The 23,368-nt window shown below is 48.6% G+C and overlaps 6 protein-coding genes across 6 annotated transcripts; 5 read left to right on the top strand and 1 right to left on the bottom strand.

Moving 5' to 3' along the window:
- Nucleotides 1–2,917: 2,917 nt before the first annotated feature.
- Nucleotides 2,918–5,241, bottom strand: K441DRAFT_554560 (TPR-like protein; the record flags this gene model as incomplete). Its single annotated transcript, XM_067643232.1, has 5 exons — nt 2,918–3,084; nt 3,137–3,255; nt 3,314–3,708; nt 3,766–4,532; nt 4,650–5,241. 5 exons carry the CDS (start codon nt 5,239–5,241, stop codon nt 2,918–2,920), a joined length of 2,040 nt encoding a protein of 679 aa, XP_067505565.1.
- An 858-nt stretch (nt 5,242–6,099) lies between these two features.
- On the top strand, nt 6,100–6,944 carry K441DRAFT_658147 (yippee zinc-binding protein-like protein Moh1). The gene is made up of 2 exons (XM_067648294.1): nt 6,100–6,289; nt 6,387–6,944. Exons 1-2 carry the CDS (start codon nt 6,191–6,193, stop codon nt 6,618–6,620), a joined length of 333 nt encoding a protein of 110 aa, XP_067505564.1. The 5' UTR covers nt 6,100–6,190; the 3' UTR covers nt 6,621–6,944.
- Nucleotides 6,945–8,007: 1,063 nt separating this feature from the next.
- K441DRAFT_658145 (putative alcohol dehydrogenase) lies at nt 8,008–9,932 on the top strand. Its single transcript, XM_067648293.1, has 6 exons — nt 8,008–8,303; nt 8,367–8,513; nt 8,564–8,660; nt 8,711–9,175; nt 9,226–9,347; nt 9,409–9,932. Exons 1-6 carry the CDS (start codon nt 8,170–8,172, stop codon nt 9,509–9,511), a joined length of 1,068 nt encoding a protein of 355 aa, XP_067505563.1. The 5' UTR covers nt 8,008–8,169; the 3' UTR covers nt 9,512–9,932.
- A 442-nt stretch (nt 9,933–10,374) lies between these two features.
- Nucleotides 10,375–11,567, top strand: K441DRAFT_676400 (putative RNA-binding protein rnc1; the record flags this gene model as incomplete). The annotated part of the gene is made up of 2 exons (XM_067650947.1): nt 10,375–10,774; nt 10,897–11,567. The coding sequence occupies 2 exons, from the start codon at nt 10,375–10,377 to the stop codon at nt 11,565–11,567; spliced, it is 1,071 nt and encodes a 356-aa protein (XP_067505562.1).
- Nucleotides 11,568–14,776: 3,209 nt separating this feature from the next.
- nps1 (putative alpha-aminoadipate reductase) lies at nt 14,777–18,785 on the top strand. Its single transcript, XM_067652816.1, has 4 exons — nt 14,777–14,900; nt 15,015–15,366; nt 15,448–16,184; nt 16,235–18,785. Exons 2-4 carry the CDS (start codon nt 15,082–15,084, stop codon nt 18,696–18,698), a joined length of 3,486 nt encoding a protein of 1,161 aa, XP_067505561.1. The 5' UTR covers nt 14,777–14,900; nt 15,015–15,081; the 3' UTR covers nt 18,699–18,785.
- A 2,475-nt stretch (nt 18,786–21,260) lies between these two features.
- On the top strand, nt 21,261–22,654 carry K441DRAFT_686383 (UAA transporter; the record flags this gene model as incomplete). Its single annotated transcript, XM_067651985.1, has 3 exons — nt 21,261–21,463; nt 21,565–22,355; nt 22,410–22,654. 3 exons carry the CDS (start codon nt 21,261–21,263, stop codon nt 22,652–22,654), a joined length of 1,239 nt encoding a protein of 412 aa, XP_067505560.1.
- Between the last annotated feature and the right edge of the window lie 714 nt (nt 22,655–23,368).

The following is a 23,368-nucleotide window of genomic DNA, read 5'->3' as shown; positions in this document are numbered from 1 at the left end:
TAAGAGGCAAGGGTAACGCAGCCAATAAGAAGAGAATGAATCCGAGATCACTCGGAGAATTGTCGGTTAAAACTATAGTATAGGTAGATGAACCTGTTTTCAGAGCTAACAATCCACATTACCTTTGAGCTTATCGAAATCTTGTGCTTTTGTACTCATTTGCATTTGCAGGTTTAAACCCCATTTTCGAGGAGAGGATCTGCAAGAGTTAGGATTGTGGCAAACAAGGTGGCTCGGCCATTGCGAAGCCGAATTCGTACTCACTCAACTCATCATTCTTTCGCACAGGCTGTCATTCCCCACCTTCTCATCTCTGTGGAATAAATCAGTCAATTTTTACAAAATTCCCATCAAAACACAAGTTTTTCACTTTGAAAGGCTTTACCAGGCAAAGATGAAGCTCCTTGAACTTCCACTGGAAATAGTTCGAGCCATTGTCGAAGCTTTAGTCAACGATGTCGGCGTTTGTAATGTTCTCAGATACAGACTCGTTTGCCGTGTGTTTTGTATATTCCTTTGCTGCATGTTCGTCGCGAGGCTAACATATCCGTAGAGCTATTGAGTTGCGAGATTAAGCATGAAGTGTTTGCTATGCAGCCTATCAGCGCATTCGGGAACGAACGTGCTCGAGGCATGCTGGTCAGCTACATGAACTCATTCCTGTTTAACAAGACCAAAACGCTTCGTGGAGCTCACGACTACCTGCCTTCAATCATCCGGAAGACTGTCGACACGCTCATGATCCATAGCGAAGTTCGAGCAGAGGATCAGCGTACAGCGTACACAAAGATCCTCTGCGCAACAGTTGCCCATGCCTGCTCTAGTCCGCTTGCTCTTTTGCAGAAGGGTCCTTTCCAAACCGATGGACGGCCCACCCGTGAGCTGGATGATGCTCTTACTGCGGCGGCGGCGGTTGGAAATCTTCCTTTGGTTGAGTATTTCATAGGCGAGGGAGCAGACGTGACGTGCAAGACGCCGTTCTTTGGAGATCCCATTGAGGCCGCGGCATATCATGGTCAGACAGAAGTCCTCTGGGAGTTGCTGAGACGATTGCCAGCTGGTCCCATCGTTACCACCCGAATTGGAGCCAGACGACCAGGCCGCAGAAGATTATTTGTTTCGTCTCCTGCACGAAAAGCACTGCTTGCCGCTATACCGGGGAACCATGAGGAAACCATCAAGTTACTAATAGGAACAGCATCGGCCAGCCTATCTCTTGATGATATGGTGGTGATGGCCGCAGCTGAAGCAGGCCACAGCAATCTAGTGCGACTATTCCTTAACCAAGCGCACCTGGTTGACGGATGGGAGCGTCGTAACGAGATTTTTTTTGAGGCCTCCCGGCGGGGTTTCGTCAGCATAGTCCGGATGATGCTGGAAGAGGAAAACGTTGATGTAAATCAAGTCCGCTGGCTCACTCAGGATACCGCACTTCAACACGCAGCAGCGAATGGGCAGCTCAAAGTCGTTAAGATACTCCTAGATGCTGGAGCTCAGCCTTGTGATACCGACGGCAATGCGCTCTACCGAGCTGCGAAGTACGGCCATGAAGAAGTTGTAAAAGTTCTTCTCGAGCATGGTTACGATATCAATGGATTTGGAGCAGAGGACACAGCACTGGTAACCGCTGCGGAAAAAGGGCACTTCCGCATGGTGAAACTTCTCATAAATCTCGGAGCAGACCTGACTGCTGGACACTGCGGCGAGATTGCCCTCTATCGCGCTGCCGCTAATAACCACGCGGATGTTGCTCGCCTTCTCATAGAGAAAGGAGTAAATATTGATGGAGTGGATCCGATGCTAGGTGTGTTAGTAATGGAACATGATGGAATGGTGCAAATGTTGAAGGATATGGGAGCTAAGAACGTGCAGGCAATGGCAAGTCTTTATGCGAAGAGGGTTGTGGATGGAGAGCATCCCAACGAAACATATCGCAGCAGTCCCGACTGGCCGAGATCAATGGGAACGTCATCTCGAAAATCAAGTCTAGCAACATGAGCCGCTGGTATGACTTGAAACAAGTGGTCATCAAGCGTTCGAGACAGTCACACAATCTAAGGAGCGGTTTTGGCTCTGGAACACTTTTTCTAATTCTTCTTTTGGGGCTTCAAGGAGACATTTTGGTAGCGTTGATGCTATGTGGCAGTCGTTTTGGTCGAATGTACAGGGCTACAATGTCTCAATGTCGTTGTGTATTCCAGTATTGTCCAATATCGGAATTTGGTGGCCCTGAAAATATATTGATACTCTTTTTTATTGAGAATTTTCAGATTCCAATCACTTGGTAAACGACGCGCTTTGTTTTTTTCCTGCGGACGCTTGGATTTCTTTCAGCAACTGCGCTGTGATTATCAAAGATATAGTAACCTTGAATATGGCGTTGGCGAATTCAGAAATTGAGTCCTATAGCTACATAAATGTGTCTATCGAACGAAGGTGACGAGGCTAAAATGAGCAGAATGATTCAATATCAGAGATATACGATTTGAAATGGATAGAAGCATAGCACGATAGCGGTTCGTACAATGACGGATCAAGCTGAACAGGAGACGAGGTCGAGGCCGCCAGGAGCCGCCAAGCGGAAAGAAGAACGCCGAACGCCAATACAGCAAATGACGAATAATATGTTGCAAAACGTTTTCAAATTGTTGACTATTACGAGTTACGCCGCCCTATGCTGACCACTAGTTAGATCGCACGGGTAGTACAAAAATGCCATTTGTGCCTGCGATGATGAGGCGATGCCCGCTGAAAACAGGATTCAAGAAAGGGAAGGGGAGGAATGAGCCAATCTATCGAGCACAACTCGTGCCTTCATGAGTCTCCTTGTATCCAACTAACTCCGAAAGATCAGGCTTAGTAAAGACAAGAATGAAAAATAGCTAGTGGATCAAGGTGTTGGTGTTGGTGTAGGTAGTTAAAATGGGAAACCACCTGGGTATTGCTGGCTGCGTCGGCCGCCACCGCCCATGCCGCCCATACCTGGCATTCCACCGCGTTGGCCGAATGGGTCTCCACCAGGGGAGCCTGCGGAGAAGGTAAATGATGATCCGCCTCCGCCGCCGCCACCGAACATGTTGAATACTGGATTGTTGTTAGTCTCTGAAAGCAAAAGACTGGTAAGACAGAGACCTACGCATTTCGGGGTTGATTTGGACACCACCCATCCCAGGTCCGAAGCCGGCGCCACCACCACCACCAAACATTTCTGAAGGGTCAACAAGATCTTCTCCGCTGTCGTAACGCGCTCGTTTTCTAGACAATCGAGTTAATTGCATTCATGAAGCAAGGGGACCGAGCTTGCGTGACTTACTGTGGATCGCTCAAGGTCTCGTGGGCTTCTTGAATTTCTTTGAACCGGTCCGCTGCAGTTTCGTCGTCTGGGTTCTTGTCCGGATGATGTACAATGGCCAACTTTCGGTAAGCCTTCTTAATTTCATTCTCGCTAGCGTCTTTCTCCACACCAAGGATTTTGTAGTAATCCTTCCGCTTGCTCTTTTTGAGCTCAAGCTCTGCAGTCCGAATCTCCTTTGCAATACCTGGTTCTGAAGGATTTGATTCCTGAATTGCCTTGTATTCCCGGACGGCTTCTTCCCAACTGCCTGATTCACCCAAAGCCTTCGCCTTCGTCTTTCGTGCTCGCGTATATGATGGATCAAGTTCAAGTGCTCGTGTGCAGTCTGCTATAGCTGGGGTGTATTTTTTGAGCTATATCCAACAGTCAGCCATGATAAAAGTGATGTCCATCTTCATAACTATGCTTACCCTTGTATAGCACAAAGCTCTGTTTTGCAAAATCTTAGAATTGGTCCCTTTATTAGACGGATCCACTGCCAATGCTCGCGTATAAACGTCAACAGCTTCTTGGTACTTTCCAGCTTTAAAAAAAGCATTACCCTCCTCTTTCATTCGCTCCAGCTTCTGTACCATGCGTAAGTATTTAACAGCATCCTTAAAGTCAGGGTCGCAGTTAAGTGCCTGGCGGAAGTGTTGTATGGCCTTCTCATTGTCCCCCTGAGCGTATAATATTCGACCTCTCAGAACCAACGCGTCAGGATCTTGGCCGTTGTTCCGTAGCAAAGACATTGCTACGTTCTGGGCGTCACCAAGCGAATTGACATTTCCCATCTTCAGATAAGCTTCGCCACGCATCAATTTCCATTTCCTTGGTCTGTCCACACCGGCTCCCAGCCCACGTTCAGCTTGGTCAAGTGCATGCACCACCATTGATCCTGATGTTCCGCTTCTTAGCTGTTCTTCGGCTTGTCGTAGGTGTTGCTGCATGCTAATCGCAGGCTGCTTGTCCTTCGCTGACGCCGGTGGGTTTATTTGTGAAAAAACTGCAAGGGCTTCGTCCGGGCGTCCGAGATTGGTGTAGAGTCGACCGAGTCGGAGAAGGATTTTCATGTTATTTGGGTCGAGTTCGTCGGCTTCCTTACAGTCCTCCAGAGCCTCAATGAAGCGGTTGGCTGACATAAGGGCAGCTGCACGATTGGAGTAGTAGGTGGCATTCTTAGGATCGAATTCAATGGCTATCCGAAATTGTAAAATTAGCACTTTTCCTCTCCAATGGATCTAATTGGAAAAGATGCAAGGCAGCAGCCATCCACCCAAACCAGATTCATTGTTTTCAAAAGTGTCGCACGAACCTTTCGAGTATTCCATGATAGCCTTGGCATATTCTTTTGCCTTGAAGAATTTGTTGCCGGAAAATTTGCAGGCTTCCGCATCGGCCGTTGGTTGAGGCTGCGGTTGTGGTGGAGGCTGAGGCTGGTGCTGGGGTTGTGGTGGTGGACTGGTGGGAATTCGGTGTGGAGGAGGAGCTGGGCCGGCTTCTTCGCCATTCGAAGCGTTGGCCTTTGGGAAGGCGCCGGGAGCCTGAGGAATATTCGCTGGACTTGATGGAACAGGCGAGGATGTAAACTCACGGTCGATATCCATGGGCGTCGGGGTAGGCTGGTCGCTCATGGCGGATGAGAGTCGCCTCAACTCGTCCGGAGGAAGGTTGAGAGGGTGAGAGTCACGGTCGTATTTGGCGGAGCGCGAAAAGCTTTTGTTGGAGTGGGTAGAGTTAGATTTCCGGTCTCGGTCGCGGTCACGGTCTTTTGAAATTCTCTGGAAGGCTTTTTTCTCGGGTGAAGATGGAGGGGTCCCTTGCGATGAGGTGCCCGTGTTGTTATTGTTAGGCGTTGCGTCTTGTTTCTTCTTTGAGGATTTCGAGAAGATGGAAGGCAGCACCATCGGGCCTGAGCAGCGTTACACTGGCACTTTGCTAGGAATAGTTTTTGTAATGTGACGGGGAAACCTAAATCGGCGCTGAGTTGGTGTCGCTTCAGGGTCTTTGGGAGGCCTTCATCGGTACGTAGAACATTCTAGGCGTTAAAGCCTGCCTGCCTGCGCACGGTGAGGCTGGTTGTCAGCCCGCGTGAGCCAGGTGCTTGCTTTTGTACCTGACAATTCACCGAATCCAGTAATGCTCCTACAATGCCCACTTTGCCTACTTCAGTACGTTTACCTGCGCTACTGCTTTCTGCAGCTGACCTTAGAGACTTGCGTGCTCCCATGGCCCTTGTATATAGATGCTATTGAATTATTAAATCTTGGCTCGGGCCGAGCATCCGCCCATGTCACCGCCTACTACCTGTTCACCTGGCCTTGCTTCGCACTAGGTTGATTGCTTTGAAACATCCTGGTAAAGGCCTGCTTGCTACGCATTGCTGCTGCCAGCCTGTCTCGCAAGCGCAGCCTCTCTCGTTTGACTCTAGCAACCGCGTCTTTACCCGTTATCCACACGTGATCACGGGCCCTAAGCCCGAAGCTCAACCTTGGACAGTTCCCAACCCGCCGCTGCTCTCGTCTTCAGACTTAGCCATAGCAACCCCTCTATTCAAGTGTCAGCCAGTTCTCACAGGACTCTCTCTTGTTAGCCCCCAGACCAACCGAGCTTTCTACCCAGGTTTCTGCCCAGCAGTCCTATCTGCATCTCATCTGCATCTCCCTGCCTTTGTCGTGGTCACACAACTGTTCTCGCTGCTCTGGCAGGTGCCCTAGGGGACTGACTTACTTTTGAGGCTGCAGCCACAAGCGAAAAGCTTCTACAAATATCGGCAGGAGCCCTTTCAGATTGGGGCTACATCACCGATCACCTTTAAAACCTCTTACTGGCTTCCCCATCAGGCATATTCCCAATATGGGATTAGCATACAACATTTACCTCAACTCTCACCGCATTTACGGTTGTAAGAACTGCAAGACGCATCTTTCGAATCACGATGATATCATCAGCCGGGTCAGTTGTCTCTACTTCAGTCTGGAAGGCGACCCGGGTCCTGAGCGTCGGACCAGCCCATGCTAGGCGGCATTAGCTGACTTGCACACTGGAACAGAACTTTCGAGGCCAGCATGGCAAGGCCTACCTCTTCGATTCTGTCGTTAATGTCACCGAGAGCGAACCTAGCGAACGAAACATGACAACTGGCCGCCACGTAGTCCGTGACATCCAATGTCGGCAATGCAAAGATACGGTGGGTTGGAAGTATGATAAAGCGTACGAGGCGTCAGAGAAATACAAAGAAGGCAAATACATCCTTGAGGCAGAATTACTTTGTACTGTCACTTAAGGGTGGCTTTTTGAACTCTTGGAAACACGTTGATGAGGGATAAGCGTAGCCATGGCGTTTGGATTGCATCAGGAATGGCGTTTTAATACGGGATTAAGTGGGATTCTAAGCAGTATTCGGATATGTGGTGTTATAACTTGGATGTTCAGATACAGGCAAAACTCCTTAGTACGATATGGGTTTTGGCACCAAATGTATCGTAATCCAATGGTATTGTGTATCAAGAGTCAGATTTTCCTCCTTACGGGCTAGATGTAACCCCTTCCCATACAACTAGTTACACCGATATTGGTGGTAGAGCTGAATAATATCGTCGAAAGTCAGATAATCGTTAGTTACACCAAAAAAGTCTTGATCAAGGCGTGTAGATCATAATACAAAATATACCATTAATCCATTAACCCGCCGAGCTACGTCCATATGTTATCGATAAGAATTTAGCCAATCAGATCAATAGGACCAATCGCCGTGCTCGGGAATATGAGACTGGTGATCCACTAGATATCATATAAAATAATCTGTATAGTTTATTTCTTAGAGTTAAGTCGCTCAATATGAGGTAGCCAACTCGTCCTTTCTGTAGAACGGAATCTGATATATTTTACACACAAAATGTCCTTGGCGCTCGCAGAGGCCTCTTCTAGTATTTACTATCTCGTGGTTTCCGAACAATATTTAGTGAAAGCTTTGATAGAGGCTTCCTCAATCGTTCGTAGTGTCCCTGGAGATGATCTTGGAGCCTGTAGAGATCGGGGGATAGATTTGGTGTACTATAGTCGTCAAAATCGTCTAACTTGAAAAGGTATAAAATCGAGCTGCGGCTGCGGCTCCGGTGGTGGGTTTATAGCGACCCGATTTGGTTGAACGTTATATTGAGTCGGCTGAACAAGGTCTATATCATTAAAAGTACGGAAAGCATGGTTGATAGTATTGTATTAATTAAATCTATATAGGCTATACTACGTAGTAGGCTATAGGCGTATGGTGGTCCGTGCGGAACACATACTCGACGGACGGCGGGTTAAGGGATATACCTGTTATCGTAATAAAGAGTTTTGCCTGTATTGGCATATTTCTTCTACGCCCAACAGCAGACTGTTGAAGATGGTTTGCGGGCTTTTCAAGGCTTTCGGTACGTAGCCTGATTCGTCAATCCACTTCTACTGGAATTCTTCCACTGCAGTTTACCCCTCCCTAACTACAATGCATCTATTAGGACACGACTTCTCCCATGTAAACCCTGGCCTCAAGCCTCCAATTATCGAGGTCGGCAGCTTGCGCCGCAGCATCCAAACTACCCCGCATGTCGCATAGCCTGTCGCCGCCGGTTCTTGAAATCGGCGGTAGCGGCATATTTTCCAAACCATTTCGTGTGAGCAGGTGGCGTCACAAACTAGATTTGCATAAACTGACTCCACTCGCGGGCGCTTTAAACCGTGTGTTGAAGTTACCCTTATTTTTTCCCTTGCCATTAGATTAGGCTTGGATTACCAATATCTTCATAGTCTCTGGCTTCCTTCATTACATCAAGCCGAGTCCAAATCTAGCCATGGCCAAAGATACAATGCGTTCAGTCGTTTTCAAAGGCCCTGGGAAAGTGGTGATTGAGGATCGACCAATTCCCAAACTTCAGGACACCCAGGACATTATTGTTAAGGTGGAAAAGACTGCTCTATGCGGAAGGTATAAGTTGATTAGAAACCGCTTTAACACCTAGAATAGATACTAAGATTGCATTGGTTGTAGTGAGCTTCATGTATTCCGAGGCCACCAGCCAAGTCCGACGGATTTTATCATGGGCCACGAGTTCACTGGTATTGTCGATGAAGTTGGTTCAGACGTGAAAACAGTTAAGAAAGGAGACAAGATCGTGTCACCGTTTACAGTATCTTGGTAAGTTAAAATATTATATGTATTGGTACCAGAATTCTAACGGTATTTAGTGGAGACTGCTTCTACTGCAAAAACGGGTATTCTTCACGATGCGAGAAAGGCTTGCTTTTAGGAAGTGCAGCCCTTGATGGCGCCCAGGCCGAATACGTACGACCTCGCCCTCGTTGCTCCGAATTGGTTGGCTAACCGTGCGACAGGTAAGAGTACCCTTAGCGGATTCTACGGTAATGAAGGCACCAGAAGGAATATCAGACAACGCTTTAGTTCTCATGGCGGACATATTCCCAACTGGCTACTTTGCTGCTCATAACGCTTTCAAGGAGTTAACAAAGGAGCAAATTGCTGAATCCACAGTTGTCCTCATTGGCTGCGGGCCCGTCGGTCTCTGTGCTCTTATCAATGCGGTAGACTACAAGCCGAAGCACCTCTTAGCTATTGATTCGATAGATTCTAGGCTGGAGCTTGCAAAGTCTCTAGGCGCTGAGCCACTGAACTTTCAAAAGGACCGCCAGGGTCTAGAGAAGAGGATTAAGGAGGTAACCAATGGCCGTGGCGCCGATGTTGTGATTGAAGTCGTAGGTCTAAGCCCTGCGCTGAAGATGGGATTCGAGATTTTAAGGCCATGGGGCATTATTAGCAGCGTTGGCGTGCACAACGGCGAAGTAAAAATTGTCGCCATCCTTGATCGGCCAGTGGCTAACCTTTGGTCCAGATTCCTTGGAGCGGGAATCAAGCATACGGCAAGAATCTAAGAATCCAGATGGGAAGATGCCCTGTGCGGTCCATTTTCCCTCAATCATTAGAGAGACTGAAGCAGAAACAGCATCTTCTCGGGTGAGTCGGGACCTCATCAAATTTCCCACTCGCCAAGTAACATGTCTCTAATATTTGCTAGCTTCATGGCCGATAAGATCATGCCGCTCTCAGACGCAGTGGAGGGCTACGATTTGTTCGATAAAATGAAGGCGCAGAAAGTGGTGTTTGAAGCGCAGAATTAATGGCTCGCGACTCAGAGTACTGTATGTGCTCCTCCGGTGGGTTTTTGCATAATGGACGAGGGGCTCTCGTTGGCCGCCAAGGAATAATTAATTCCTGCAGAAGGCGAATTTAGGACAAATTGTAGGAACGGATGTAGCCGTTTTTGAGCCCCCTGGTCCTAGCATCTCACGTCGTCGTAGCGGGGTTACTCCGCGCTCTCTTTTTTCCCGTAGAGTCTACAAGAATTAAATAAAAACATGCAGAGCTGGAATGTGAGGCTTTCGGAGGCTCGTTCCTAAAATCATTCTAGCGACTCTCTGCTCTCAATAAATGCCCGAGTTAAATCAAGTCCAAATATTCGGAATTAGTCTTAAGATCCCCTCTTGCTTCGTTGAAGGTCAAGGCTTTCGCTAAAACCGGGGCGCCCGCAACGAAACTGCCAGTCGAAACCCAAATATTTCTCGCTTTGTTCTTTCGTCGTCACCTCAACATCTCTTTCACAGGATCGCTCCACCTCCACAATCTCCCTTCAGCACCCTCCACACTCCCCCTACCTATTCGCCCTCCTCCTTTCTCTTCCATCTTCGCCCTACCTCCTCTCAGAACCTCCCACCGACATTGACCTCATCTCCTCCCCCGCCACTTCCGCAAAAAGAAAGCTAGTGGGTTTCCCTGCTTTAAACGCCCATGAGCTACCTCCCATTCGCCATTCACATCGCTAACACTGCTCATAAGTCGCAGACCGAAGCTTTCCCTCACTTCACTTCGCTTCGCTCCTACAAGCCCCACTTCAAGTAGGTCATTTCTCGCGTTAGTAACACTAGTGTCTCGGATTTGGAAATTATTAACACTCCACTAGACAACCCTAATTCATTCATACATCATGTCAGGCGAAGAAGCTTCTTCACAAGCTGCCCAGGATGTCGGTGATCTCTCTCACTCGCTCAACCGGCTGAGCATGGGTGACGGCCAAGATGGCGGACCTACACCCAGAACCGAAGAGGAGTATGCCGAAGCCTCACTCACCCTGCGAGCAATTGTCTCGTCTAAGGAAGCAGGTGTCATCATAGGAAAGGCGGGGAAGAACGTCGCTGATCTTCGCAACGAAACGGGCGTTCGTGCCGGTGTCACCAAGGTCGTACCAGGCGTACATGACCGCGTGCTTACCGTCACCGGTGCTCTTCGCGGGATCGCCAAGGCATATGGACTTGTCGCCGGAGGACTGCTCGAAGGTGCGCCTCAGATGGGCATGGCTGGGCTTATCAGGAATGACGGAACTCAGCGTAAGTCAAATATTCATGTTTCATTAGCAACTCTCCTTTGAACCCCATTCTATTCATGAAACCATGTATTCCATTCACATTAGGCATCGGGTAGTACATCATTTAACAATTTGGTTCCACAGCTGTTCGCCTTCTGATATCTCACAATCAGATGGGTACCATCATTGGACGTCAGGGTCTGAAGATCAAACAGATTCAAGATGCATCAGGTGTCCGGATGGTTGCGCAAAAGGACATGCTACCGCAGTCTACCGAGCGGGTTGTCGAAGTTCAAGGCTCGCCTGCTGGAATTGAAAAGGCTGTGTGGGAAATTGGCAAGTGCTTGATTGACGATAGCGAGCGCGGCTACGGAACCGTTCTGTACCAACCCGGAGTTGGGCCCATACCTAACGGTGGCAACATGGGTAGCGGTAGCCGTTCATACAATCGCACTGGACACGGCGCCGATTTCAGCGATGCGCCTCCAACGTACAACAATCGACGTTCTGGATCCGATGCCGCTAGCCGTCCCCCACCACCAACACATACCGAAGAGGGAGAAGAGATGCAGACTCAGAACATCAGCATTCCATCCGACATGGTTGGCTGCATTATTGGCCGTGGAGGGAGCAAGATCAGCGAGATAAGGAAGAGTTCCGGTGCTCGCATTTCCATTGCGAAGGCTCCTCACGACGATTCTGGCGAGAGAATGTTCACCATTACCGGAAGTGCTAGCAGCAACGAGAAGGCCTTATATCTGTTGTACGAGAACTTGGAAGCCGAGAAGATGCGACGAAGCCAGGTGCAAGAGTAGGAACAGACGAGCTAGAAGCTCGATTTTGTCTACCGGGTTTTCCTAATGAGTGGATAGTGTGTGGATTTAGATGGTGGAAAGGCTCGCGGCCGTTGCGCATATTGCGCGCTGGTGGTCGTCTCGGTGCCGTTCTTCTGCTCCATCCATCCATACCTCTTGGTAACGCCTCGATACCAACTTTCATCCAAAAGCGATGTACTTTCTTCTTTGTGCCCTAATGCCTACCCGGGCGGACTTCAGCTACTTCTTTCTTCTCGTCAGCCTCGACCTACACATCTCTGCAAATTGAGCGCTTACGATTCATGACTTATGCTTTGATATCCGCGCTCCTGCCTCCAACATCACAGTTGGAGCTAGGTGCAGCATTCGGGCTCTTCTTTTACTTTTCTTTCCGGTTCAAAGGCTTGTCTTGTTGACGAGCTCCTCACAACACTCTCTGTCTCCACACAGTCTGAACCGATATTTTCACCACACTTCTCTCCAAATCGCATTACCAGTCTGTAACCCCCTCGGTCCTCACTCTTTCACACACATGTCCTTTACTCAGCACACCTTTATCTCTCTTCCTCTACTGCAAATCACGATAGTCAATCAGCCTCACTAGCTTCTACTCTTCACACACCACACCTCTTGTCGAACTTAAGAATCTCTCACCCTTACCCGACATTTCTGCGCTAATAGCGCATTACGCTATATCTCTTCAACCTATGTATGTAGAGTAATGCAAGTGCGGCTAGACATTAGGATAATTTTCTCAATGTTCTAGCTATTGTATTGTGTTCTTACTTGCGAAGCTGTAGCCAGCTAATTAGTGAAGTTGATGCTAAGTAAAATGTGTCCATGGCCTCTTTGGTCCAATGTTAAAAGATATGCTACATTGCTCTAAGCAGATTAGAAGGCAGTGATCTGGGATGTTTCCGTATTTAACTATTCAGCTGTGCTCATTCACCTTCTGTCGGTTTCGTTAGTTCAATCACTAACTCAAGTGTGTTCAGAGCAACATGCGCCCTCTAACTCTTCCCAATGTTGTCTTTAAACTCTTCATGCTCCTACCTGCACTCATAAAAAACCCTGCCATCCAAATCCTGTACCGTGTTCTGTCCAGGCAACATTTAATCCGTTACGAACGGCCTCAAATTGCGCAAGGCAAAGTCGTCCAGCGACACATCAGGAAATCCCCACATCTGACGCACTAACTCCCACTCATCCTCAACGAACTCACACAACTTCCTCACGACCTCACAGACCCGACCTCCGCTCCTACAAGCCCATCCGCTCTCGACCCTGCCCTTCCTCCCCAAACAAAACAAGCCACAAGCCGCACCAACACTCCGATCCCTCCCTTCCCAAGCATTCACCCAGCTTCAGCTCCCCGCAACCTCACGCCCGGGTCGACGTCCCAACCCCGATCTTGAAGCGCGCGACGGCTCCGATGGCGCCACATGNGCCGCGCGCCTCCCCCAACCTCGCGCTCCTGTGCTCGAAGCTGGTGCAGGAGTGCGCGCACATCTGCCCGCCGGCTGTTTTCCACGAGGCGAAAAGCGCCAGGCTGACGTCGACGCAGAAGCTGTGGAGCTGGGATGCGGAGGGGGGGGCGCGGGGGAATACGGTGTTGTGGGGATGGGAGAGAGGAAGGGGGAGTAAATGGGAGATGGAAAGCGCCGGGTTCTTCCGTGCCGGCTAACGTGGGTGATAGGGTTATGACGGTCCACTACTACCGCCTTCCTAATTAGGTTTACTGCCTTTCTAATGTAGTATATTCCCGGCTCCAAAATCAAAATAGTACTAACTTTAACTCATTTTAAATGCTTATAATTAAAAAAAAATTTACTAATACTATGGCGTCTCCTTAAGTTATACCTAGGCATACTTAGTAGGATTTAAATCAGACGAGTAGGGTAGCTAATTAATTACGTCTACAATATTCTCTTTAAACTACTTAGCCACAAGCTTTAATTTATATATTAAAGCGTTGTCCTATATAAATTAGAATTTAGGCTTATAGATTTAAGGTATCTAATCGTCTAAAACTTAAACATAAGATTAAGTAGAGTACCCCCTTTAGGCGACTCCTTGTCCCTTTCTATAACCACTAAATTAGACCTTCTAAGAGCTCTAGAAAAGCTTACCTATACTATAGCTATATACCCCTTATCCTATTTATATAGTAGTATATAAAAGATGTGGGATTATTGTCGACTAGAACTTCTCTTAACCAAATACTCGTCGCTGTCACGGAGTAAATACAAGCGGCGATAATATATAGCAAGGTAGATATTATTAAGATATGTGCATAAACTGTGTGATAAAGTCAAAACGTTGCGTAAGGAAAGAAGGTAAGAAAACGGGAAGAAAGGGTATATATGGTTAACTTAGTTGCTTGGTCAACACATACACGGAGCAGAATAGGATTCGCGTAGTAGTCCTGGCAGAACTTAGCAGAATTCGTTGGAACTTGGCGGAATATAGCAGAATGCGGCAGATTACCGTTAGATCGCCATAGATCGCGGCAAATTGCGGTCTCGTGGTCGGTCTCTAATTGCTGAGTCGGTGGAAACAGGTGGACGTGTATGAGGTGTCATGGTGGTGTCCCGTGACAGTCGCTTTATATAATCTTAGCCTATCTTAATCGCTCCTACTTTTTATATTTAATTCCCTACCTTAATTAAGCCTTTACTAAGTCCTTTATAAGTAAAGGCCGCTTCTTAGCTAGTTATTTTTATATATAGTATTTATGTAATATTTAATATAATATACTTTAGCTTATAGGAAGACCTAGCTTAAAGTCGAGCTCCCTATATATAATTATAGGCTTTATACAAACTATTCTTAAAATCTTATATTTATCTTAAACTGTGTATTTTAGAGGACGTCTAATTTAAGAGGTAGATATACCTTATAGGCGTTAGGGTGCTTTAGATAAGGTTTCTAGTACGGTTAATTTTGGCAGGCTTGATTCGGTCGCAATTTAGGGGGCTATAACTCCTGCTCTAGCAAATCCTATAACTACTCCTCTTTTATAACGAGCTAATTCCTTCCTGCGAGGAATATTCCCGCTAATTAGAGCTAACGCATGGCGTGGCGTAGTTAAAAAGTAGGGTTAAAAAAGTAGAGGGGGGGACGGTAAAAAAATTTGGTGTGGGCTGCACGGTCACTTTTGACGAGGTACTGTGGCAGTCGCCCGTCATAACCCTTCACCCACGTTACTTAACCATCTATCGATCGATTCCATCCGTATGCCACGTTCATGCCTGCGTGCGTGCATAATAAAATTAGAATCCGGTCAATCTGTGGCCGCCTTCCGATCCCTGGCTTCCGATCCTAGTTTGGGTTGTAAGTGATGGCGTTCCACGCCGATCTCGCAACTAAAAAATTTCCCTACATTGCTTTCACTTTTGATATTTTGCAATTGTCAATATGAATTTGCAGCTGATCAGTGGACCAAAGATTTATCGAGCTGCCAGTTTCTGTATACTCAAGTTCCCGCACGTCAAACCCCTCGCTTTTCATCAGAATGCTACAATTACCAGATCCCACCATAGACCTTGACTGGTCCGGTTACGTTGGCTCGATTCAGTGGCATTTCGGCGAGGTCGCAAAGAAACATCCGGACCGAATATGTGTAGTAGAGACGGAGTCGTCAGAAGCTCCCGAGAGGAGATTTACCTACAAGCAGATCTACGAAGCATCAAATGTTCTGGCACACTACCTCCACGACGCAGGAGTTACCAATGGAGATGTTGTTATGATTTGGGCACATCGCTCAGTTGACTTGGTTGTCGGCATGATGGGCATACTGGTATGGCTTTCCTCCCTTTTTGCTATTTCTATCTCCCGACCTATTGATATACTAACCTCGCTCTTTCCTTCTTTCTACAAGGCTTCTGCGGCGACGCTGGGTATCCTCGACCCAGCCTACCCACCAACGAGACAGAAGATCTATCTTGAAGTCGCTCAGCCCCGTGCATTAATCAATATTGCAAGGGCAACGGATGAGGCAGGACCTTTGGCCCCAATTGTGCGAAGGTATATTGATGAGGAGCTCCAGCTGAAGGCTGAAGTTCCTTCACTACGCATTGGTGACAGTGGTGTCCTGTCCGGAGACGAAGTTGGTAACGAGGATTTATTTGCCCAGGTCAGAACAAAGGCTTCTTCACCGCCCGATACGCAGGTGGGCCCCGATAGCGCGCCCACACTCTCTTTCACTTCCGGCAGCGAAGGAAGGCCCAAAGGAGTGCTTGGCCGCCATTTCAGTCTCACTAAGTACTTTGGCTGGATGGCCGAGACGTTCCAGCTCAATTCAGAGAGTCGGTTCACTCTTTTGTCGGGCATTGCGCATGATCCCGTGCAAAGAGATGTCTTTACACCTCTGTTTCTTGGAGCACAATTGTTGGTTCCTTCAAAGGAGGACATTCAGCATCAGAAGCTTGCAGAATGGATGCGTAAGCACAAGCCGACGATCACACATCTGACGCCTGCTATGGGCCAGATTCTCGTCGGTGGAGCGACAGCGAAATTTCCATCTCTGAATATGGCTTTCTTTGTCGGCGATGTTCTCACGACGAGAGATTGCCGGAGTCTGCGGGGACTCGCGGTCAACGCCAACATAGCTAATATGTACGGTACCACCGAGACCCAGCAGCGGTGAGCTACTATGAAATACCGAGCCTGGCGAAGGATTCCAACTTCTTGGACAAGCTGAAAGATACCGTACCAGCTGGGAAGGGCATGAAGGATGTACAGCTTCTGGTTGTGAATCAGGAAGATCGGACCAAGCTGTGTAAGGTTGGAGAAGCGGGAGAGATTTACGTCCGTGCCGCTGGTCTTGCTGAAGGTTACAAGGGAGATCAGGCATTAAACGACCGGAAGTTCCTCATGAATTGGTTTGTGGACAACAAGACGTGGGTGGAAGCCGACAATAAGAACAGCAAGGGCGAAGCGTGGAGAAAGTACTACAAAGGACCGCGAGACAGGCTTTATCGGACTGGGGACCTGGGCAGATACCTGGAGTCTGGTGATGTGGAGTGCACGGGACGTGCGGACGACCAAGTCAAGATTCGTGGTTTCCGAATTGAGCTCAATGATATAGACAGCAACTTACGCCAGAACCCCTTGATCAGAGACTGTAAGACGCTTGTCCGGAGAGATAGAAACGAGGAACCGACACTCGTCAGCTATATTGTACCAGAGCTGAAGGAGTGGCCCCAATGGCTCAAAGCTCGAGGCCTAGAGGGCGTTGAAGATGAAGGGACTGACATTGGTCCTACAAAGGTCTATTTTAAGAAGTTTAGGCGGATGCAGACGGAGGTACGGGACCACTTGAAAGGTCGTTTACCCAGCTATGCAGTGCCGACCATTTTCATTGTCCTCAACAAACTGCCGCTTAATCCCAATGGGAAGGTTGATAAGCCAAACCTCCCCTTTCCCGATATCGCGGAACAAACAGAAGAGGCTTCGGACGAGGATTTGAAGAGATGGGAGTCGCTGACGGAAACTGAGCGAACTGTTGCAACCAAGTGGGCTGATCTTATTCGTGGTCTTAACGCGAAGACTGTTACACCTCAGAATGATTTCTTCGATCTTGGTGGACATAGTATCTTGGCCCAGCAGATGCTACTAGACATACGCAGAGAGACCGGAGCAAATGTTTCTATAAACACACTCTACGAGCACCCAAGTCTAGCTGGTTTCAGCGCGCAGGTTGACAGGCAGCTGAGGCCAACAAATGGCGTCAACGGCGACGGTGCGGGAGCAAAGGAGAAAGATCTTGCGTATGTTCAGTCCCTGGACGAGCTTCTCAAGCAGTTGCCGACCACATATCAAACAGCGGATCCAGCGACGACCCGTGCATCAGCCAAGCCGACGGTCTTCCTCACCGGTGCAACTGGATTCTTGGGCGGTTATATTATCAAGGACATACTGGAACGAACCAGCCGTACCGTCAGACTGATTGCCCACGTGCGAAGTGCCAATGATTCAAAGGCTGCACTTGATCGACTACGACGTTCTCTACAGGGTTATGGCCTATGGCGTGACGAGTGGTCGACGCGATTAAGCTGCATTGTTGGTGATCTATCAAAGCCACAACTTGGCATTGAGCAGCACACGTGGCAGACCTTATCTCAAGAAGTTGACGTAGTAATTCACAATGGCGCCACAGTCCACTGGGTCAGGAGATACCAGGACATGATGGCCTCAAACGTCATCTCCACAATTGACGCTATGAAGCTCTGCAACGAAGGAAAGCCCAAGCTTTTCGTATTCGTCAGTTCTACAAGTGTACTTGATACTGACCACTACGTCAAACTCTCAGAGCAACAAATCAGCACTGGCCAAAATGCTATCTCTGAGGATGATGACATGCGGGGCAGTCGGACTGGTCTTGGCACTGGCTATGGCCAAACGAAATGGGTGTCTGAGCAGCTCGTCCGTGCGGCTGGAAAGAGAGGTCTCCGGGGCTCTGTGGTTCGACCTGGGTACATTCTAGGCGACTCAGAGACCGGTGTCTGCAATACCGATGACTTCCTAGTCCGTATGCTGAAGGGCTGCATTCAGCTGTCGGCCCGGCCACGAATCATCAACACTGTCAACTCTGTTCCGGTCAATCATGTTGCTCGTGTGGTCGTGGCTGCTGCTCTCAATCCTCTCCCAGGCGGCGTACACGTCGTCCATGTTACTGGCCACCCGCGCTTACGCATGAACGAATACCTGTCGCTTCTCGAGTTCTATGGTTTTAAAGTTCTAGAGGTTAGTTATGACGCTTGGAGGGACGACCTCGAGAGATACGTCTCTGCAGGTGGCCAAGAGAAAGATCAAGAACAACACGCGCTGATGCCGCTCTATCACTTCTGCGTCAACGACCTGCCAGCTACGACGCGAGCTCCAGAGCTTGATGACAGAAACGCTGTCAAGATTCTGAAAGCAGACGCCGAGAACTGGACAGGAATCGACGAGAGCGCTGGCTACGGAATTAGCAGGGAAGATGTAGGCAGATTCCTAAGGTACTTGGCCGAGATCAAGTTCGTGAGCTGGCCCTCAGGCAGAGGAAGGGCATTGCCCGAGGTCAATCTGAGTGCAGCGCAGTTGCAGGCGGTTGGAGCTGTGGGTGGCCGTGGTGGTGTATCGAATTAAAGGGAATAAAAGGTGAAGTGTCAACTGTTTTGAAGTAGTTATTTGTGCTAAATGGTATCTCTTCATCCTCTAGTCCATATCCTCGAGGATGTCTTATATTAAAGCCTCCCTGAGATGTCGCCAATAGACCCCGTCCGTATGCGAGGCCTAGCCATGCCACGGCAGCCGCCCTCCTGTGAAACTAGAGCCTGTATGCGAGTCTGTCTTCATGACCCACCCACACCCTTAGGGGCATCTCGTATCTAAGCCACTTCCAAAGATCGCCAATAGGTTCGTCATGTGAGGGCCAATTTTCGGCGTTTACGGCGGCCTCCTTCCTTTTATACCTTCTATACCTTCCTCTTATAACCCACATATCTCGTATCTAAGTCGCTCCCAAAAATCACCCACAGAGGCTATTCGTCATGCGAGCCCCTTAGCTCTGCTTTTCACCCGCGACCTATTAGAGGATATATATTGACCTGGTTGCTAAAGGCAACAAGTTCGGCCTTTTTATTCTATATAGTAGCTAAAAGTTAGTGGTAGTGCACTGGGCGCTTACCCTACCCTACTACTAGTCTATTACTAAGGGTGCTAGGGGGTGTCTTATTTAGTGAACTTCTAAGTTTCATCCTTATATACGCTAAAGTACGCTTTATATTATAATTCTATATACTTTATAGGGGTATATTAGAGGATATATATTAACCTAGTTGCTGAGGGCAACAAGGTCGGCCTTTTTGTTCCATACGACCCTCCCCCTAGATCGCTAAACCTATGCCAAGCTGCTGAAAGCGCGCCGACATGATAGATAGCTGAGGCTGAAGGTCTTACTGATCTCGCGGCTATGGGGCCACCTCCCGGATCGCAAGGCAGGGGCGTCCTTTGACGCTCTGAACGGAGCGTTAATAGCAGTGCTACCCCCAAAAAATTTGTTTCGCGCTTCCCGTTTATGACCTTTAACTCTTCAGGTAGGGTAACCCGCCCCTAACACTAACTTTTAAATTAGAAGTTAGAAGAATGTGGCATTCCTAGACACCTTCTCTACCAATCATACTTGCGCAAGATGCGGCTATAATTAGATGGAAGGACGGAAACGAACATGCTTTAAAGATTCATCACTGATAAACTTTCTCATCTTCAATTCTATAACTGCTCTATAACGTCTAGGGATATTAAGGTGGAGCAACTCTTGTATAAATTAGTGCAGCAGATATGTGGCGAAGTTGCGATTAGCCATTACCGGAGCAAGGAGGATGCTATACGTGTAGAAAGGGCGACTAAACCCCTTAAAGTTAGATTGTGTGTACCACCAGGAAAGGTCAAGGCAGGTATTAGCAAATTCGAATCTTGAATCTTGCCTGGAGAGAATTCTATTTCCGTCTTTAGACATGTCTCCAATCGTAGGTACGGAATTAATGCAACCTCTACTTTGCTGCTGATTAATTAAAAGAGAGTGTAATCAAGCTAATATATAAAAATAGGAGTAAACTATAGAATAAAAGGGTCGGCCTTGTTGCCCTTAGTTACTAGGCTAATATATATCCTCTAATACACCCCTATAAGTATATAAAATTATAATATAAAGCGTACTTTAGCGTATATAAGGATTAGGTTTAGAAGTTTACTGTGGGGGGCTTTGCAGGCAGGGGGCTGTGAAGTAGGAACAAGATAGATTGTAGAGGAGACGAATCCTTGAGGAGGTAAGGCCTCTGGGATCTGGGAGACTATGTACCACGGGGGTGTCCGGGGGTTGTCCTGAGGGGACCTCCGCCGCTTTAACCTGAGCCAAGGGTAAGCAGCCTAAGTAGCGGGTGAGCTGAAGCTGAGCCGAGGGTTCTTAGCGCCTGATCGAAGCGGCGATGCTAACTGACTAAGTTAGATTGTGCTAAGGGGAGATTTGGTCTGTGGCTACCTGTGTAAGGCTGTGAAAGATATTAAGGAACGCAAAGAGCGGCAGTGGAAACTAAAGAAAATAATAGATTGAAGAGCAATTGAGCAGTGTTTCAAGTAGAAGCGCAGACGGCTCCCTATAATGTTCGTTAGAAATTAGAGATAATGGAATTGGATGCTGGATGTTCTTCAGCCCTGTGATAGCTAAAAAAAAATGAACAATGATTTGTGATAACGTGAGCGATGGGGTTATGACGGTTCCTACCAAATTTCGTCTGTGCGTAGTTTTGATGTTCCAAACCGTCATAACCCTATCGCTCACGTTAATGTGTGGGATGACGGAATTATTATTTTAAGACACGGGCACCGAGGCTGAGGCTCCTGCGCGTGGCTTCAAGCACAGACCCTGGCTAGCCTACGGCAAAGATGACAAAGGGGTAGGGCTGCAACTCCGCTCATCGAAAAGGTTGTTGCCAGATCATCCAAATGGCGAATACCACAATATAGACACTCGCTCCACCTTACTCTTCAATTTTCTCTCCGCGTATCTTTCCTTGTATTTTGGCTTCTCATTCCTCATGTCCTGAACTTCACAGCTCCTTCTCATTCGCTTCGTCTCTAGACGCATTGTAGACCTCTCGCTTTCTTACCCTTACCTCGTGCTTCAATTATCGATATATTCGCGACTCCATGGCTCGCACGAAGCAGCTCTACCCTATGCAGCGCGAACCTTCCGAAGTGTTCAAGCGCTCGAACGGCGCAATCGACACGCACATGCGCCTGGATGGCCGCTCGAATGGATTCGTGAAAGAGCCTGGGCATAAAGATGTAGAACACAAGCAACCTGGCCTTCCCCAGCTGCTAGTTTGCGTGGGTGGAATATACATGTCATTGTACGTCCACAGTCAGCTCCTCCACCAGTTCAAGGCCCCTCAGAGTGTGGATTTGAGTATGGCTAAGGGGTTGCTGACAACTAAGTGATCTGGGGATATAGTCTATCATGGGCCCTCCTCCAGGAACGTATTACTACAATTCGCTACGGCCCCTCTTCCGCGCCTCAGCGCTTCACCTACTCCGTCTTCCTCAACACGATCCAGTCCGCCTTCGCTGCTGTGACAGGTTATCTCTACCTCCTCTCCTCCACACCCAAAGGCTCTCGGGCCCCGCCCATCTTTCCCTCGCGCACTATTCTCGGGCCCCTGATCCTCGTCTCCATAACCAGCTCACTAGCATCGCCCTTCGGATACGCGTCGCTGAAGCACCTCGATTACGTGACGTTCATCCTGGCCAAGAGCTGCAAACTGCTTCCGGTGATGCTGCTGCACATCAGCGTATTCCGCAAGCGATACCCAGTGTACAAATACGCCGTCGTCGCGCTGGTCACGCTCGGCGTCGCGGTCTTCACGCTGCACCACCCGAGCTCGACGAAGAGGGCGGGCAAGGGCAACGCGAACGGGTCCAGCGCCTTCGGGCTGCTGCTGCTGGGCATCAACCTGCTGTTCGACGGGCTCACCAACTCGACCCAGGACTACATCTTCGCGACCTTCCGCCCCTACTCAGGCCCGCAGATGATGTGCGCCCAGAACATCATGAGCACGCTGCTGACCGTGGGCTATCTGCTCGTCTCGCCGTTCGTCGCGCACACGCCCGTCGGCGCGTTCTTCGGCATGCAGGGCAGCGGCGGCGAGCTTAAGGACGCGCTAGAGTTCGTGACGCGCTATCCCGAGGTCGGGTGGGATGTGCTCGGCTTTGCGGCCTGTGGGGCTGTGGGGCAGGTGTTTATTTGTGAGTCCACTTCCCGACGACTGTTGGCTTCTGGTCGACTAATTACGGAAATAGTCTATACGCTCTCGCATTTCTCGTCGCTGCTGCTCGTCACGGTGACGGTGACCCGGAAGATGCTGACGATGCTGCTGTCGGTTGTGTGGTTCGGGCACCGGATTCAGGGCATGCAGTGGCTTGGCGTGGGGCTCGTTTTTGGTGGGATTGGTGCTGAGGGACTGATTACGAGGAGGGAGAAGGCGGCGAAGGAGAAGGCGAAGCTGGCGGCCAAGGCGAGTGGGGAGGGGAAGAAGGAGTTGTGAGGCTAGACATCGAATATGTTGCATTTCATGGGACTGCCCTGGGCGTTGATGGGAAAGAACATAGAGTAAATGGGCATTGCTTTGTATATAAGTTATGGTAAAGGAGCTCTGTTAGAAGCCCTGTTCTCATATTTAAGAAATAGATCTAACGCCGTCTTCAGCTCAGCTATACTATACGCTGTTGATGAAGTAGTACAATCAACCAAGCAGAGCACCACCCAATGACCTTATCAAGTATACGCCTTGACTTGGTGGCGTATGGACAGTGGTGAATGCATAGATCTCATCTGCATTGCTGCTATGGTAGGTGTCCTTTCAACCGGTCGGGTGCATGTATTTACATTTTCTAAGCTACAGAACTCTTTACGCAGTTTGATCAGCGGTAACTCATCGTCGAATTAGCTTGATACGTGCCTTCCGCGCAACAGTCGTCAGCCAGAGGGATCCAGAGACATCGGTTGACAAACCAGGAAGCTCTACGCCGGAGACACTGCCGGGAGTATTTCTGAATGTTTGCATCTTGCGTGGGGCTCTGTTCCTCCCCTTCCAGACATTAAGCAGATACAGTAACGTAAAACCCCCCCAAGCGAGACATCCCCCCAGCGAGACACCTTAATTACCTGATTCTGAGCCACGCTTATTAAAATAATATTATATTAAATCTATTTCTGAAATAGAGTATATCTTAAAAAACGAACTATATATTTAAATTTT

The sequence above is a fragment of the Cenococcum geophilum genome (assembly GCF_001692895.1).
Source record: "Cenococcum geophilum 1.58 unplaced genomic scaffold K441scaffold_15, whole genome shotgun sequence".
NCBI classification, from domain to species: domain Eukaryota; kingdom Fungi; phylum Ascomycota; class Dothideomycetes; order Gloniales; family Gloniaceae; genus Cenococcum; species Cenococcum geophilum.
Note: the sequence above shows the minus strand (reverse complement) of the source record. Positions and strands in the feature narration are given on the sequence as shown.

Bases quoted from the DNA above. Each gene is read 5' to 3' on its own strand.
- K441DRAFT_658147 (XM_067648294.1), top strand. From the start codon at position 6,191: ATGGGATTAGCATACAACATTTACCTCAACTCTCACCGCATTTACGGT. The intron at 6,290-6,386 runs GTCAGTTGTCTC...ACACTGGAACAG, and splicing joins ACGATGATATCATCAGCCGG to AACTTTCGAGGCCAGCATGG.
- K441DRAFT_658145 (XM_067648293.1), top strand. From the start codon at position 8,170: ATGGCCAAAGATACAATGCGTTCAGTCGTTTTCAAAGGCCCTGGGAAA. The intron at 8,304-8,366 runs GTATAAGTTGAT...CATTGGTTGTAG, and splicing joins AAGACTGCTCTATGCGGAAG to TGAGCTTCATGTATTCCGAG. The intron at 9,348-9,408 runs GTGAGTCGGGAC...AATATTTGCTAG, and splicing joins CAGAAACAGCATCTTCTCGG to CTTCATGGCCGATAAGATCA.
- nps1 (XM_067652816.1), top strand. From the start codon at position 15,082: ATGCTACAATTACCAGATCCCACCATAGACCTTGACTGGTCCGGTTAC. The intron at 15,367-15,447 runs GTATGGCTTTCC...TCTTTCTACAAG, and splicing joins TCGGCATGATGGGCATACTG to GCTTCTGCGGCGACGCTGGG. The intron at 16,185-16,234 runs GTACGGTACCAC...TGAAATACCGAG, and splicing joins AACGCCAACATAGCTAATAT to CCTGGCGAAGGATTCCAACT.